Source organism: Odocoileus virginianus, chromosome 30, assembly GCF_023699985.2.
Source record: "Odocoileus virginianus isolate 20LAN1187 ecotype Illinois chromosome 30, Ovbor_1.2, whole genome shotgun sequence".
In the NCBI taxonomy this organism is placed as follows: Eukaryota; Metazoa; Chordata; class Mammalia; order Artiodactyla; family Cervidae; genus Odocoileus; species Odocoileus virginianus.
In genome coordinates, this window is record NC_069703.1 from 31,932,306 (window position 1) to 31,949,560 (window position 17,255).

The 17,255-nt window shown below is 53.0% G+C and overlaps 1 protein-coding gene across 3 annotated transcripts in view; it reads left to right on the forward strand.

Moving 5' to 3' along the window:
• VWA5B1 (von Willebrand factor A domain containing 5B1) overlaps positions 1-15,880 on the forward strand; it is a 58,630-nt gene extending 42,750 nt beyond the window's left edge. For all 3 annotated transcript variants that reach the window (XM_020899199.2, XM_070458828.1, XM_020899200.2), the window contains exons 18-22: positions 4,229-4,357; positions 6,489-6,557; positions 7,407-7,476; positions 8,373-8,490; positions 10,019-15,880. In XM_020899199.2, coding sequence (XP_020754858.2) covers positions 4,229-4,357; positions 6,489-6,557; positions 7,407-7,476; positions 8,373-8,490; positions 10,019-10,513 — 881 coding nt within the window. In that variant the 3' untranslated portion in view covers positions 10,514-15,880. The remainder of the gene's footprint in view (positions 1-4,228; positions 4,358-6,488; positions 6,558-7,406; positions 7,477-8,372; positions 8,491-10,018) is intronic.
• Positions 15,881-17,255: the final 1,375 nt, after the last annotated feature.

Here is a 17,255-nt window from a genome sequence, read left to right on the forward strand (position 1 = left end):
ACAAACGATTATCAAAGGGGGAAGTGGGGGATTAACAGATACACATTACTGTATATAAAATAGGTGACCAGTAAGGACCTACTGTATAGCATAGGGAACTATACTCAACATTTCATAATAACCTAAATGCAATAGATATAATATGTATAGCTGAATCACTTGGCTGTATACCTGAAACTAGGACAACATTATAAATCAACTACACTTCAGTGGAAAATAAATAAAAATATATAAAGACATTAAACACATAAAAGTGCCTGGAACTGAGTGTCATCCTGAAATGAGTACTAATTACCCCCTTGGTGTGATCATCCTTACAGACTTCTATGAGTATCTACATGTAGAGAAACCAAAAGATAGATCATTTTGCGTGAATTGAATCATACCCATATGTGCTATATCTTACAAACTCCGGGTGTGGGAAATATGTTTCCACTTTTCATTTTAATAGTAACAATTCCAGTGGTAAAGAAGCTGTCAGCTAATGCAGGAGATGCAAGAGAGGTGGGTTCAATCCCTGGGTCAGGAAGATCCCTTGGAGTAGAAAATGGCAACCGACTCCAGTATCCTTGCCTGGAAAATTCCATGGACAGAGGAGCCTAGTGGGCGACAGTCCATGGGGTCACAAAGAGTCAGACATGACTAAGCACACGGCAGGGAACAATCACCATAACAGCCAATTAGACAGTGTTCCAAAGCACTTTATATATATTAAATCATTTAATCCTCAAACAGCTCTGCAAAGAAGATAGTTACCCTCATTTTACAGATGCGGAAGCAAGGCAAAGGGGGTAAGTCACTTGTCCACAGTCACACAGCACAAAGGCGCGAGTCAGGCTTTAACCCCCAGTGACCCGGTTCCAGAGTCCGTGCCCTCTGCTAGCCCTCTCCACTGCCACTTAAGGTCTAAATCAACCTATTTAACCAGCCCCGAGCTTTGATCCCTGGGTCGGGAAGATCCCCTGGAGAAGGCATTGGCAACCCACTTCAGTATTCCTGCCTGGAGAATTCCATGGGCAGAGGAGCCTGGTGGGCTACAGTCCATGGGGTCACAAAGAGTCAGACAGGGCAGAGCGACTAACGCTATTATTATTAAACCTTCTGTTTGTTCCCCCTTTTGAGTATTGTAAATTATGCTGCCGAGGACATCTTTGTATATGGTCTGGTTATCTCCTCAGGGTTAATTGACATTCAGAACTAAGATTGCATATCACAGGATAAGCCCTTTAAAAAAAAAAAGATCTTTTGACCGCTCTGCATGGGCCTGTGGGATCTTAGTTCCCCAACCAGGGATCAAACCCATGCCCCCTACAGTGGAAGCATGAATTTTTAACCACTGAACACCCAGGGGAGTCCTGACCCATCTTAAATTATTGTAAAGTAAGCTATCAAACTAGCCCTGCCTTCAGAGGTTATCCTGTGTTATCCATTCTCACCAACACTGAAAATTGTTTATCTTTCTGAACCTACAATCTGAGAGGGGAAGAAAGTATCTTTGGGGAATTTCTTTAGCTTCTTTGTTGAAAACTTTCCATAGGTTTATAAACTTTATGTACTTTTTCTTTCCTAAATCGCATTTCCTGTCCTTTGCAGCAGTCTTTTCTTTTTAAAGCAGACCTCTTGACAGAATTGTATTTGGAAATAAAATACACCTTTTCTCATTCCTCTCGCCCCTCTGCCCTGCTTTTTAAAAATCGATGGCACCAAAATATTCAATATTCCCTCCCTCCCTCACTCCATCCCTCTCTGCCTCACCCCCTCTGGTTTCAGACTGACCAGCCACTGAAGCTGTCACTCACTGGCCTTCTCACCCACTGGGCACTGTCGCCCTGAATGATGTTCATCCCCTCCCACTCATCTCTGACCATTTTTAGCCTCTATAGCTAAAAAAAAAAAAACAGCCTGGGAGTTTTAGGGACCAAGCCTGTGTCTTAACCCAAGTCTCACAGCCCCCTGAGGTCTGGATCATCACTTCCCAAAGTGTGTTCCAGGAAACTGGAACCCCAGTTTTGTGTCCTGTTAATGGCCATTCAGCACAAAAAATAGGAAATACCAGATTGGGAGAAAACATTTCCCAACCACAGGATTAAATAAAGCTCAAAAGTTTTCTTTACTGCAGGACTTCTCAGAACTTTTAGGGTGCTAGTATATATCAAGAGGCCCAGAGAATGGACTAGTGTGAGTGTGAGTGTGAGTTCCGTTCAGTCCCTCAGTCATGTCCAACTCTCTCCCATGGACTGCAGCACACCAGGCATCCTTGTCCATCACCAACTTCCAGAGCTTGCTCAAACTCATGTCCGTTGAGTCGGTGATGCCACCCAACCATCTCATCCTCTAATGTCCCCTTCTCCTCCTGCCTTTAATCTTTCCCAGCGTCAGGGTCTTTTCTAAGGAATCAGTTGTTCACATCAGGTGGCCAAAGTATTGGAGCTTCAGCTTCAGCATCAGTCCTTCCAATGAATATTCAGGACTGATTTCCTTTAGGATGGACTGGTTGGATCTCCTTGTAGTCCAAGGAACTCTCAAGAGTCTTCTCCAATACCACACTTCAAAAGCATCAGTTCTTTGGCACTCAGCTTTCTTTATAGTCCAACTCTCACATCCATACATGACCACTGGAAAAACATAGCCTTGACTTAGATGGACCTTTGTTGGCAAAATAATGTCTCTGCTTTTTAATATGCTGTCTAGGTTGGTCATGGCTTTTCTTCCAAGGAGCAAGTGTCCTTTAAATTCACAGCTGCAGTCCCCATCTGCAGTGATTTTGGAGCCCAAGAAAATTAAGTCTCTCACTGTTTCCATTGTTTCCCCTTCTATTTGCCATGAAGTGATGGGACTGGATGTTGTTATCTTCGTTTTTTGAATGTTGAGTTTTAAGCCAGCTTTTTCACTCTTCTTTCAGTTTCATCAAAAGGCTCTTTAGTTCCTCTTCGCTTTCTGCCGTAAGTTTGGTGTCATCTGCATATCTGAGGTTATTGATATTTCTCCCCTCAATCTTGATTCCAGTTGTGCTTTATCCAGCCTGGTATTTTGCATGATGTACTCTGCATAGAAGTTACATAAGCAAGGTGATAATATGCAGCCTTGTTGCACTCCTTTGCCAATTTGGAACCAGTCCATTGTTCCATGTCCAATACTAACTGTTGCTTCCTGACCTGCATAGAGATTTCTCAGGAGGCAGATAAGGCGGTCTGGTGTTCCCATCTCTTTAAGAAAAATCCACAGTTTGTTGTGATCCACATAGTCAATAAAGCTTCCCTAGTGGCTCCGATGATAAAGAGTCTGCCTCCAATGTGGGAGACCCGAATTTGATCTCTGGGTTGGGGAGATCCCCTGGAGAAGGGAATGGCAACCCACTCTGGTACTCTTGCCTGGAAAATCCCATGGAGAGAGGAGCATGGTGGCCCCCAATGGGGTTGCAAAGAGTCATACACAACTGAGCAACAACAGTATGAAACTTCTTCAAAATGTATTCTTCAGTAGAACTCTTCATTTTTAGGAACAACTTACAAATTCGTGTTCTCCAAGAATGGAGTTCCCCAAAATACCCTGTTTGGTGTTGTAGCTTCATCCCTGACGGTGATGCTCTGGGACGTTCTGGTGATGATCTGGGGAGGGGGAAACTGGGACCTCAGTTTCTGAGACGGCAGACTGGGAGGAAGGAAAATGGGGTGCTTCTGAGAAAACCAACCTTTTCTAACCAACACTGCTGCTTTCTGAACATTATCTCAGCCATAGTACTTACCTGGCAAGGTGAGTATTATTATCCTCATTTTCCAGGTAAAGACATTGAGACTCAGAGTGGTCAGCATTCCTTCCAGCTAGTAAGAGATGGGGCTGGGGTTCAAACCCAGGTCATTCTGGCTCCAAAGCTCATGGTCTTGCCTTCTGCAATGTCTTCCTCCTTTTAGAAAATTGACAGGCTGAAGCTAGAACCATTCCTGCCAGCCTTGAACATGTCAGTCGCTCAGTCATGTCTGACTTTTTGCGACCCCCATGGACTGTAGCCCACCAGGCCCCTCTGTCCATGGGATTTTCCAGGCAAGAATACTGGAAAGGGTTGCCATTTCCTCCTCCAAAGGATCTTCCCAACCCAGGGATCAAGCCTGGGTCTCCTGCATTGCAGGCAGTTTCTTCACCATCTGATCCACCAGGGAAGCCCTGGGGACAAGCCAAAAGTGTAGCACAGTTGTACCCAGCTGACCACCTTCTCCCTGTCCTCCTGAAGGTGCCGCGTTGCGGATGGTCAGCTCTCGGGTCCTGACTCGACAGTGGAAGGGCACTTCTGGTTTCGGGCGCTCCCAGACCATGCTTGGAGAAGACTCAGCTGCAGGGGACAGCAAATATCAGAATCTAAGTAAGAACTGCCTTGGTTTCTGAAGTCTAGGCCTCCGGGTCACTGCACCCTCATGTCCGAAGCCATGACGGACTCTTTCTGAGTCTCCGCTCCGGGCCTTATGGGGCCAGAGCAAGGCCAGGCCTCCTGAATTCTCTGAGGTCTGAGATGGGCAGAGCACGGCCCAGGTGTGCCACCAGGAGCCAGAAAACAGGCTGGCCTCCCTGCCCACGTGCCCACACCACACTCCAGCTCTCCCCTTTCAAGGTCCAGCGACCCCAGTGGCTGTTCCCTGCTTCCAACCCCTGAGTCCGCCCAGGCCCTGAATGCCAGGAAACCTAAAAGTCAAGGGAAAAGGCAGCTCCATCTGTTCAGGTCCCACCATCTGCTTACTCTAGGATTCCTGAAAAGCTTCCTTTCAACCGTCACCAAATTTCACTGTGCCCAAAGCTTGGGTCCCTGAAGTTCCATGATTTGATCATTTGGCGATCTTGCATACATTCACAGGATAGCCTGTGTCCTGGAGGTCTACATGTCTTTTTGTCCTGCTAAAGACAGCCTAACCGCTGCACCCATCCTAACCCCTTTCTCCGTGCCCTCACATGTACCCTGAGCATCTCCTGCCTTCTTCTGCGTGTGGAAAGGACATCAGAGGTCCCACCTGGCTGCTAGCCCCAACACCCAGACAATAGCCCTGTTGTGCCTGAGGGATTAGAAAGTGCTCATGGACATTACTGGGTTCAAAAAGGAATAGTATGAGAGGGGGTGAAAATCTGAGGGCTTCCTCAGAGATTAAGGAGTTTCGCCAAGTCCTTGGTCCCTCAGAGCCTCCAAGGGGAGCCTGCTCTACCCCCAAGTCACCCTGGGCTCCCCGTCTAGAAGAAACTTCTCGTCTACCCTTTCCATCCTCTGTAGCTCAGCTCTTGGTGGCCCATGAGTTCCATCAAAATCACAAATCCCTCCTTTTCTAATTGTCTTCTAAATCATACGCGGTGTGCATGATTTCCAAGCTCTTATAAGTCTACCCCATGCCCTTCCCTCCCTTTCCCTCCTCAAGGAGGGAATGCCTAACACTCACCGAGGGTTTTCTAGGTGCTCAGCACTACTTTAATTATCCGTGACTCTTCACACCCATCTGAGAGAGTTTCTTTCATTTTCCACATTAAGAGACGAGGAAACTGAGGCTCCGAGTGGTTAAGTGACTTACACAAGGGCACACGGCAGAGACACAATAGAGCCAAGATGTGAACAAGCCCTGTCTGGCTCCAGAGTCCGTGAGATTAATTAACCACCATGTTCTTTGCCTGCTGGTTGCTTCAGTCATTCAGCCACTGGTTCACTCTTTTTTTGTGCTCAGCTTACCCCACCCCCCACAGGCACCTGGCAGTAAACGGAGCTTCTTGCCCTCAAAGAGCTGCTAATAGTCTCAGAGGGGAGACAGAGGCTCGGCAGGTCTTATCTATGCGTGAAGTCTTTCCCGTAATTTGGATCATTCCTGAATAGTACATTGCCATCACTCTCCAGCTGTTAAATAATAATCATAGGACTAATCACCCCAGTACACATTTTGAATAAACAATATGTGCGATTTGGTATCCCATTTTACAGATGGGGAAACTGAGGCTCAGAGCCCTCTGACAAGTCAAAGCCATGTTCTGGTGCCTCCTGAAGAGCTGACATGAACCTACCTCCCCCCACCCCACCACCACCTCCAACCACCACGCTCGGGCCTCTAACCTGCTCCCACTAACCTGCTGAGTCCATAGCTCGGGGCTTTATGGATTGCATGCCACAGGCCAAGCACTGAGCACTATCTGTATATTATCTCATCTAATCCTACAACAACACCAAGCCATACTATTAGCCCCGGTTTGCAATCGAAGCTTATAAAGGAAGTAACTTTCCCTGGGGTCACACAGCTACCCTATTGGGAGGGTTGGGATGCGAACCCAGGCGTGTCCAACTCTTGTGGTGCAGCCATGGCGGTATCTCTGGGAGGTGAAGATCCATCCAAGCAGGATGGGAACTGGGACATTGCTCTCCCAGTCCCCCACCAGGTACCGTGAATTCCGACCCGCATCCTCCTCGTGGGTCCTGGAGGTGCGAGGGGGAGGGCCAGGTAGCTCAGGCCTCACTGGTTTCTCTGTTGCAGACCTGGAGGAAAGAGCCCCGGTGTCCTTTGGTGAGAACATGGCCCGCGACAAGTATGCTCCTCCTGAAGGTGAGCATGCCGTCTGCCGGCGCTGCCTTTTTTATTTTGATATTTATTTACCCGCTTGGCTGTGCCAGGTCTTAGTTTCAGCACCTGGGATCTGCAGTCGTCGCGGCATGTGGACGCTTAGTTGCAGCACCTGGGATCTAGTTCCCCGACCAAGGATGGAACCCGGGGGCCCCTTGCCTGGGGAGTGCAGAGTCTTAGCCACTGGACCACACCAGGGAAGTCCCTGCCAGCTCTCCCTTGAGTTAAAATAGTAACTGATCTCTGGGCCGAGAGTGTCTTAACCCAACAAAGTCCTTGGTGGGTCTCTGAGTCTCCAAACAGCTCCATGCATGATCGATAGTATTAAAGCTTTAAAGGAAGGAAACGGAGACTCCGAGGAGGTGGAATGACTTGCCCAAGGTCACACAGCAAGTTGGTGACAGAGCTAGGCCAGGAATCAGGCCTCCCAATTCCCAGCTGAAGGACCAATCTCCCACATCACTCTGCCGAGAATCTTCTAGCAGTGTGCCCATAGAAGAAAGTCAGTATCCCTGCCTGGGGCTGAAGTGGGGCTTGACCTGCAGCTGTCACTGTCCCCACAGGTAAACTTCCAGAAAATGCAAGGGCCGCCAGCCAAGGGGGCTTGGAGGGCTGCTTCTTTACCCAGGAACCCACACCTTTCACCCCTCCCCATGCCCATTGGGTCAGAAATAGCCCTGCAGCATCATCCTTAGCTGGGATCCCTAGGCATGTAGGCAAGCCTCTGCCCCTCTCTGGGACTCTGTTTCCCCAGCGGTTCCCCCAGCGGGGCGGTGAGCAGTGGGACAAGGTCATCTCTCAGGTCCTAATCTTCATTCTGTGGCTCTCCAGGTCCCCTGCGAGGTTTGACCACCAACACCCTTTCTTCCTTGAAGGCCTCAGACACTCTCTTTGGATCCAGGTACGTGGGGATTTCCACTGGGGGATCCCTCTACCACCACCCCATTTTCAGGGGACTGTCCCTGGTTTGGGGGGCCAGAGGTAGGCCCAGCCTGACAGCTGCACAAACAAGAATACTTTGAAGGGTGGCAGGAAGGACCCTTGCCCAGAGACAGCACCGTCTTCAGGTTTCAACACTGCTGAAACCTCCCCCAGCCCCAGGTTCCCTTCCCACACCTCCACCATATCTTTACAAATGCAGGTCCCCCCAGGAGGGCTGGCATGTGACTGTCTGACCACTGGGCTGACCGAGAACATGCTGTCAAAAGAGGGTCCTGGGATGGGATGGAGGGTCAGGAGAGAGGTGTGTGTGTGCCCAGCTGTGTCTGACTCTCTGCGACCCCATGGACTGTAGCCCGCCAGGCTCCCCTGTCCATGGGATTCTCCAGGCAGGAACACTGGAGTGGTTTGCCATTTCCTCCAGTAAGGGGTCTTCCCCACCCAGTGATCGAACCCGCGTCTCTTATGATCCTGCATTGGCAGGCGGGTTCTCCGCCACTTGCGCTACCTGGGAAGCCCTCGGGTGGGAGGGGACAGATGGATGCCTGTGGCTGATTCATCTTGACGTGTGGCAGAAGCCAGCACAGCATTGTAGAGCGATTACCCTCCAATTAAAAACTTTTTTTTTAAATAAAGAGGGTCCTAAAAAGAGTACTACCTCGCCCCTCACTCGAGCAGTAGCCTCAGGTAGACACACTTCCTGGGCCTCAGTTTCCCCCACTGTCAAAGGAGGAGATCATCGGCCAGGCCCCTTCTGGCTGGGACTTTCAGAGGCTGTTGCGGGGCCTCTGGGAGGGGTGGGGGGACCAGGGACACCCCTGGGACGGCGGCGGTCACTCCTCAGTTCTTCCCACACAGGCTGAGTCTCAACAAGTCTAGGCTGTTGACACGAGCGGCCAAGGGCTTCCTGGGCAAACCACTGACCAAGACTCCAGACTCAGCCCCGGGGAACCAAAGCTCTGACTACATCCCACTGGTGAGTGCCCCAGACCCCAGACCTCAGCCCCACACAAAGCGGAAGGGCCACCCACCCCTCTGCCTCCACAAAGGGAAGAAGACCTAGACCTCCCTGCCCACACAGCAGCGGAGTGGAGGGAGTGTGCCCAGGCCCCCGCCAGGGGTGGAGGAGGGCTGCTAAAACCCAGTGTCAGCACCACAGCCGTTCTTTGCAATCTGCTGTCTTGGCTTCAAAAATTCCCGGGGATCTTGTGTCCTACTCCACCACCCGTGTGTGTCTGTTTTTCAATATGTAAAAAAAAAAAAAAAAAAGGGCTTGAAATGAGTCACCAGCAAGTAAAAAGAACACCCCAGGGACATGCACCGTGTTTAGCAAATGGCTCTGTAGACACGCCAGCCTGCGGGGCAGGGTGAGGAGCCCCGGCCAGGAGTGAGTGTCTCTGAACTGAGGAGCAAGGGGGCCTGGTCTTGCCACGTCTGGGGCTCAGCCAAGTTGGGGAAGAAGGTGCTGGAAAGATGGAGATGGTGGGAGCTTCCCTGCCCTGTCCCAGCCCCTGCACACCCAAGTGCTTACGGTCACTTGGAGTCTCCAAACATCCCGGACAATAGAGCAGGAGGCGTGTAGTCACAAGGATCTGTTGTCAGGCACCGTGCTAGACCCTGGGAGATAACCTTGAAGCAGGCGAGGGTGGTCTCTGAGCTCCAGTCGCTCAGAGTCTAGTGGGGACTTCTTGAACCAGGCAGCTCTGACCGCTGGGTGCCGTGACAGGAGACATGGGGTCTGGGGGGAGAATGAGGGAAGGAGGAGACACCAACTGCAGGCTTGAGGATGGGGAGACATGAGGCATGGCTTCTGGGAGGATGCCATGGTTAGGCACCACTTCTGAAGGGCAAGGAGTCGTGGCTGGCGGTTTACAGAGGAGGGAGGGCGCCTGGCAGCTGGGGAACGGTGGCGAAGGGAAAGAGTCCAGCACGAACAGAGCTCTGGGGGTTATAGCTTGGATTTATCCCCGAAGAAAACGGAAACTACCGAGTGGATGGCCTCCAAAGAGTGACGTGCCCTGTGCCTTACAGAGACCCCTCAGGACGCGGAAAGGATGGGGTGGGGGTGGGTGGACAGGGGAGGTAAGGAGGGCCAGGGAGAGCATGAAGTGGCAGACGGCGGACTGCAGAGCCGTCTGGAGAGTGGGCTCATTGGGACTCGGAAACCAGTGGAGGCGGAGGGAGGAAGCTGGTGGTGAGCTGCCTGGACCACAGTGGATGGTCCCAGGGGCTGAGGCGGGTCCAGCTGCCCAGGGCAAGAGGCAGGTTTGGAGTGAAGACGTTGAGCTGGACTTGGGACAGCCATCAGTGTGAGCACCAGCCGGATAAGGTGCGGCGATGCCCAGCTGGTCTGGGGGTCCCGCAAATCCCACGGGTGGGGAGGGCGAGCTGGCCGGGGGAGGGGAAGAGGTGCGCTCCATGCGCCCAGGCTCAGCCGTGGCCTGGGGCTCCGTGGGCTGAAAAGCATGAGGCCCACTGAAGGGCTTCCCCCTACACACACACAGGTGTCTCTGCAGCGGGCCTCCGGGGCCTTCCTGCTCAACCAAGCCTTCTGTGAGGCCGTCCGCGTCCCCATGGAAAAGCTCAAGTGGACCTCGCCCTTCACCTGCCACCGGGTGTCGCTCACCGCCCGCCAGCCCCCGAGCCCCCAGCCGTGCGCCAGCCCCACGCCCCTGCCCCCCTCCCATGACGGCCTCTCCCAGGAGCCCCTGGCCGCGGGCAGGCCGGGCCAGGAGCTCGGGGCCGTGGCGGAGCACGTGGGGAAGCTGTGGGCCACTGTGGTGGCGCTGGCGTGGCTGGAGCACAGTGCCGCCTCCTACTTCGTCGAGTGGGAGCTGGTGGCCGCCAAGGCCAGCTCGTGGCTGGAGCAGCAGGAGGTGCCCGAGGGCCGCACGCAGGACTCGCTCAAGGCCGCCGCGCGCCAGCTCTTCGTGCTCCTGCGGCACTGGGACGAGAACCTGCAGTTCAATATGCTCTGCTATAACCCGAATGACGTGTAGGGGGCGCTGGGGAGGCTGGGGTGGCGTGGGAGGGGGAGGGGAGCCCCGTGGGCTGGTAAGAGGCACTCCTGAAAACTATAGCCAATATACTGCTGCTAGAAGGAGTCCCAGACTGGCGATCGGGAGGCCTGAATTCAATGCCAGCTTTGCTACCACCCACCTGTGTGACTTTAGGCCAGCCCCACCTCCTTTCTGGGCCTCAGTGTCCCCACCTGTAAAAGAAGTGGGCGAGGTGAGGGAGTTGGACTAGGTCTTGAGAATGTCCAGATTCCTTTCTGCCTGGACTTCTGGGGAGCCACGGAATTGACTGTCACTGGGGGTTGGGGAAAGATTATATACAGTTTAAATCTCAGCTCTCTCTGGAGGAGGAGCACATGCAGACCACCCCCGGCCCTTGACCCAGATAAAGGATGGATACACAGACCCAAAACCTGAAAGTAACCAGACCTGCAAGCTTGCATCTAGGCAGGGGGAGACCACCTCCGCCAGTTGCATTCTGGGACAGGCCCTTGACTCCATGGTGACAGGCCAGGACCCTAAATCCCACCAACAAACTGCCTGGAGAACCATCCTCCCCAGCATTTTACGACAGTCACCCAGGGAACTTATTTTTTGGCTTGGAAGCCCTTCCTATATTTTAGTGTTGGTCTGCAGATTGTGATTTCCTACTTAAAAAGAGGACAAGGGAAGATTCCCTGCAAGCTGAGGTTTAGCATAAAGCCACGTTCTGTGCAAAACCAGTCCCAAAAGAAGAGCCACGGTCACAGAAGTCAGTGGAGAAGTCAGAGGACTCCTTAGGTAATCGATATGCACCTTCCGCAGAGACGAAGTGCAAGCTCTGACCACGTGTCCTGAGGGGCTGGAGAGGCACGCGGTGTCAGCTGCACTCTGGATAGTGCAGGCCTTCTCTTGCCGTAGCACGCGGGGAGGGAGAGAGGGGCCTTCTTTGCAACAGAGCTCCATGCTTGGCTGCAGCGCGTTTGGGGGTGCTGGCTTCAGCTGGGGGCCGTGATTTAGTCAATGAAGGGAAAGACTCCTGAAGCTTCAAAGCAGCCTCTGGGGACTTCCCTCTCTCAGGCCCGCCGTGGGGACAGGTGTGTCCCAGCCTGGGATTCCCCCACGGCCCGTGCCCAGTCACCTCTGCCTGCAGACTCCCTTAGGGGTGGGTCTGGACCTCACCCAGGAAGCCCACAGCTTGAGACCCCAGGCTGAGTCCACACCCTTGCCCACCTCCCTCTCCAAGGCCTTAATCTCTCCTCACCAAGTGGTCCCTTCTGGCCCAGGACCCTGGCACACAGCCTCCCCTTGCCAGGTGTCCCCCTTCAGGACATCTGGATGACCCCACGGATCAGACACCTTCACGAAGCCCCACGAAGACCCAGTGCCCGGGCTTCAAGGGGGGAGAGAGAGCGCGGGGTCAGCAGGACGCCCATCGCACGTGGAGAAAAGGCAGCCCGCTCAGGACGTGGTGCCCCGCCCGCCCCCATCCCACTGCAGAGCCCGCCCTTCCTCCTGCTGGGCTTCAAGGTCTCCCTGGCCGACTCTCACCTCACCCGCCCTTCGCCCTTCGAGGCTCTCCCCTAGAAACTGGTGACGCATGCCCCTGGGCGGGGACGGGGCTGGAGATTTCACATCAGGTCCCATCTGCCCCTTGGCTGGCCGTTGTGCTTCAGACCCGCCCTCTGGGGAAGAACCCAGCCAGGCAGTCACCCACCCGAAGAGGGATGGAGGGCTGGGAGCTAGCTCCAGACCTCGTCACCAATGCAGCCAGCAGCCCCAGCTTCAGGGGAAGGAGGACGGGCGTGCCATCCCCCGTGAATGGAACTACTGTCAGGCTGAGAGCTGAAACGCCTGGCACTAGTTTGGGAAAGTGGCTCCCCCTCTAGGGGTGCCCTGGAGCCAGGAAGCAGGGGCTTTCTCCTGCTCCGACAGTCCCAGACTCTCCACCTCTGAGATGATGACCTTGACGTGCTTGTCTGTGTGACTTTGAACGAGTCCCACGTGCTTTCTGGGCCTCTTTCCCCGTCCACCATGACCAGCTTGGGACGGGGCTGTCCAACTTCCTGTTAGCCTGCTTCTGGGTCTCTAAGCTCAGTGCGGACAGTGACCTGGGCTCAGGTGGTCCAGTACCTGCCCAGTATAAAACCAGTGCTGTGAGACCCCTGGAAGGAGGAACTGAGAAGCCCAGCAGGGAGCCACCGCAGACCCTGCCCCAGGAGCAGCTGCTGGAGCCCTGGACAGCTTTGATGCACAAGCAAGTTGCTGACCTCTGCACTTACCACTTCCCCTACCCAGCACCCAAAGATGCAGAAGAACAAATCCTCCTTGACTTCAGATAACCCAAGGGCTTTGGAGGACATCTGGATAAGAGACTTTGTTTAAAGAACTCCAGTGGTATTGGCATGACACGGGTCTCAGAAATCTGCCCCCAGGATTGCCAAGCAAAGGACCAAAGGGCCTAATTCCAAGGAAGAGGGAAGAACCTTAGGTAAATAGTACAAAAGGTCTTGTGTAGATGCACCATTGCCCCTGTAATCAGGATTGATGTGGATTAATCTGGATTCTTTGTTAACCTGGTCCTTGCTTTCTAGGTCATGCAGAAGGTCATTTATGTCCTGCCAGGCTCAAGAATCAGGAGGATACAAATGCTTAATGGCACAGATCAAAAGAATGCGGAGCTGAAAGCTGGGGAATTTAAGTGTCGTTCTAAACTCCACCACTAGTGTGCTGTGTGACTTCTGGCAAGTTGCCCACTTCCTCTGGGCCCCATTTCATCCTTTGGAGGAGGAGGTGGCACTAGCTCAGCATTTCCAGCACTATTTCTTGGTGGATAGGCAAATTAGCAATTCATGAGAAACTGTCCAGCAGGCAAATATGTTAGGGAAGCACTAAGAAAACAGATTTCTTGAAGTCAGGGCAACTCAGTCCCATGACTATATAAGTATGCATTGTCAGTCTCTGGGAGGTGATTTGGGTCTCTCTCCCCAGGTTATTTAGTTGGGAACATGCTGCTAGATCTCCCTTCAGGTTCTTCAGGCACTGACATTCAAAAAGCCTTTCAGTTCAGTTCAGTCACTCAGTCGTGTCCAACTCTTTGTGACCCCATGGATTGCAGCATGCCAGGCCTCCCTGTCCATCACCAACTCCCAGAGTTTACTCAAACTCATGTCCCTTGAGTCAGTGATGCCGTCCAACCATCTCATCCTCTGTTGTCCTCTTCTTCTCCCGCTTTCTATCTTTCCCAGCATCAGGGTCTTTTCAAATGAGTCAGTTCTTCACATCAGGTGGCCAAAGTATTGGACCTTCAGCATCAGTCCTTCCAATGAATATTCAGGACTGATCTCCTTTAGGATGGACTGGTTGGATCTCCTTGCAGTCCAAAGGACTCTCAAGAGTCTTCTCCAACACCACAGTTCAAAAGCATCAATTCTTTCACATCCGTACAGGACTACTGGAAAAACGATAACTTTGACCTGATGGACCTTTGTTGGCAAAGTAATGTCTCTGCTTTTTAATATGCTGTCTAGGATGGTCATAACTTTTCTTCCAAGGAGCAAGCATCTTTTAATTTCATGGCTGCAGTCACCATAAAAAGCCTTTATTGAAAGCCTACGTTTGCCAGACACAATGGGGCAGTGTGGTGCTCCTGTTCTTTTTGGAGGTTGGACAGAAGCATTTGAAGGATGTCTCCTCTGTGAACGGTCTCCTCACTTCCTGGCAATCCAGGTGGGTGTGTCTTGACAGGCCACGCCCCTCCCTGTGGTCCTGCCACCTGTGGGTGTGGCCTGAGGCCCCATAGGCCCTGAAGATGGCCCTAGGCTTGCTTTCTCATCAGTGTGTGTGTGTATGTGGGCGGGGGGGGGGGGGGGTAAAGCTGACTGTAACAGCGGGGGCCTCCTTGTCCGGTGAAGTAGGAGGAGTCCCTGCTTCAAGGGTCCAACCTGCTACTGCACACAGAGGCAGAGCCCTCTCTCTGAGACCCCCTCACCCGAGGAGACCAACTCCAGATCCCAGGAAAACTGGGCCCCTCACATAGGCAGGCTTAAACTGGACTTGGAAATAAACAGCATCAGTTTCCAGCCAGTACTTAGGTTTCCCAGCCTGTCCCTTGCCTGTGGACCAAACCAGTGTCACCAACTGCCCTCCTCTTCTGTGACTGATGATAAGAGTGATTGATTCCCAAACCAGCTGCTGGGTTTTCTTCTGCTTCTCAGATGTTTGAGAAAGCCAGGTTCCTCCTCTCCTCTTCCTGCTTCCAGAAAGGCCTCTGGAAGTTTCCTCTAAATCCTTTCTTGCCCCGGGTTTTGTTCCTACCCTTATTTGGAGGGGTCTCCTGAGATCTGAGTGCAGCCTACCCCAGGGGACCGGCCACTCAGCTCACCTGCCTAGCTGGAACCTGCGTGACACTCCCGGCAGCTTCCACTGTGGGGTCCAAATACTGCCTCAAGCTATTTGCATATTGGAATGTAGGTGGTCCCCAGACACAAATGCATTCTGCATCCTTACGGTGCCCTGGGGAGGGAAAGAGAAGGGAGTTGCTACTCCAGGAAGTAGGTTGTGTGTTCACTGCCATGGCATTTGGAAGATCTTTTTTTACCCCCCCCCCCCCCCCCCCCCCCGCCAATCTAGCAGGGACTAGAGAAAACAACAAAAATGGGCACATAGCTCAGCTGTGGCACGCTCTGCAGAGCCAGTGTAAAAATAACCAGGGCAGGGGCGGGCGCGGCACTTTGCAGCTGGATAGTCTGATCCACAGAGATCCGTCCCAAGGTCAGGAACTCGGCAGCATCTCCTGGCCGGGGCTCCAGCCCCCATGATGGCGCTCCCTGACCCACGTGCTCACCCAGCCCCCAGCCTCTCCACAGCACTGCCTTCCAGGTGACCTGACAAAGTGGGATTTCTCCTGTTCATGCTGCAAATCTCCTTGGCTAGGAGCCAGCTGTCTTGAGCCTACAGCCGCTTCCCAAGGCAAAGCGCCTAGCCTCGCTGTGGCTGAATGCGGGCGCACCTGCAGTGTAGTCTCAGTAATCGCCCAGGTGGCTTCAGCTCAAGTGGCATGGCCGGTGCTTGCCCCCTGACCCCAGAGCCTCAAGTGCCTACAACGTGCTCCCCCCACCCCCTTGCCTGCTCACCTGTAATATTCCCCACACTTCTCGTCCTTGGACCACGTCTCACCTTTCTGCCCGGTAGCCAGTTATGTAGACATTGCGGAATCCTGGACACCAGCGTCCAGTGTCCACCAATAGTCAGCACATCCCACCCTGGAGCTGTATGTGTCTGCCTGTTCTCAACAGAATGGCTTCTTTGTATATTACACGGTGGCTACTGTTCTCTTAAAGGCTTTTAGCTCATAAAAACTGTTGACGATGTGACAAAAATTATACTCGAGTCTGCTCTTTTGTTCTCGAAGCTCACGCTTGGCTTTCAAACTAGGTTCAAGTGATCTTTTTGCCTCACTTAGTACGGTTACATCTTTCTTGATGTGGGTTCTCTCTTGGGTGACCAACTGTCCCCCTAAGTTGCCTGGAACTTAGGAGTTGTGGGGCGGGGGGGCTCCCAGGATGTGGGGCTTTGAGTTTCAAAACTGGGACAATCCCAGGAAAATCAGGACAAGTTGGTCACAGTAGTTCCCCCAAATGCAGAGCCTGAGATGAGGATTCAGTGCAAATTTATGTGCTGCCACGAAACACCCTGGGCAAGTGAGGAATTAAAATAACAGCACAGAGGCCACCCATATAGGGATCGTTACTAACCAGGTTATGACTCTGGGTGCGGACCCGCTTTTGTTCTCAGAGCTCATGCCTGGCTTTCAAACTATGGTCAGCAATCTTTCTGCCTCACTTGGTGTGGTTACATCTGTCTTGATCTGGGTTCTCTCTTGCGTGACCAACTGTCCCCCAGGTTGCCTGGAACTTGGGGGTGGGGGTGTCCTCCCAGGATGCAGGACTTTGAATTTCACACTTTCGAGGAAGGAGAGTGAACGCCCATCTCAGAGCTCACAGGGAAGGAGTGGGGGGCGGTGCGCCAGCTCCACTCGGCCACTGCTTGAGGGTCCCTCCCAGGGGCCTTCACTCCTCGGCACCCGGGCGCACCAGCCGAGCGGACTTCTGCAGCTGGAGAAAGCCGCCTGCCAAAGGACAGCTGCGGTGGGTGTCCAGCCCCGGTGCGCCGAGCTGAACGGAGCTGAGAGGCTCCGACCCCGAGAGGCGCTGACTGCACCTGCTGCAGCATCTCTACAGAGCAGCTTTCATTTCTGCTTTTTCTCAGCAGCCACTGGTGATTCCACAAAATGTGTTTCTTTGAGAGCCACCATGTTGTCTGGGAATCCACTCACACTGACCCCCCGAATCAAGACGTTAAGGCTCCTTTGGAAATCCTCTACCAGCTGGCCTCATTTCTTCAAAATCAGTCACCACTTTGCAGAGTCCAGGGAGAACACTTGATTAAAACAGGAACTCCCAATGGGCCAGAAGCATCATGCCAACAGCCCCTCATGAAAACAATTCCAGGAGCCAAGAGGCTGAGCTTAAACGGTCAACCGAAACACTGTTCGCGGGCAGCCCCCACAGGTGATTTCTCAGCCAGGTTATGGCTTTCACTAGGATAGCCCGCCCTTTTCTCTGCTCCCCACCACAGCTCCAAGCTGCGGGAGGACACAGAGTCCTTTCAGACTCACTGACTTAACGTGAGCCAGGCTCCACCTCCGCCTTTGGAGGAAACTCGCAGCTGGCTGCTTTGTCCT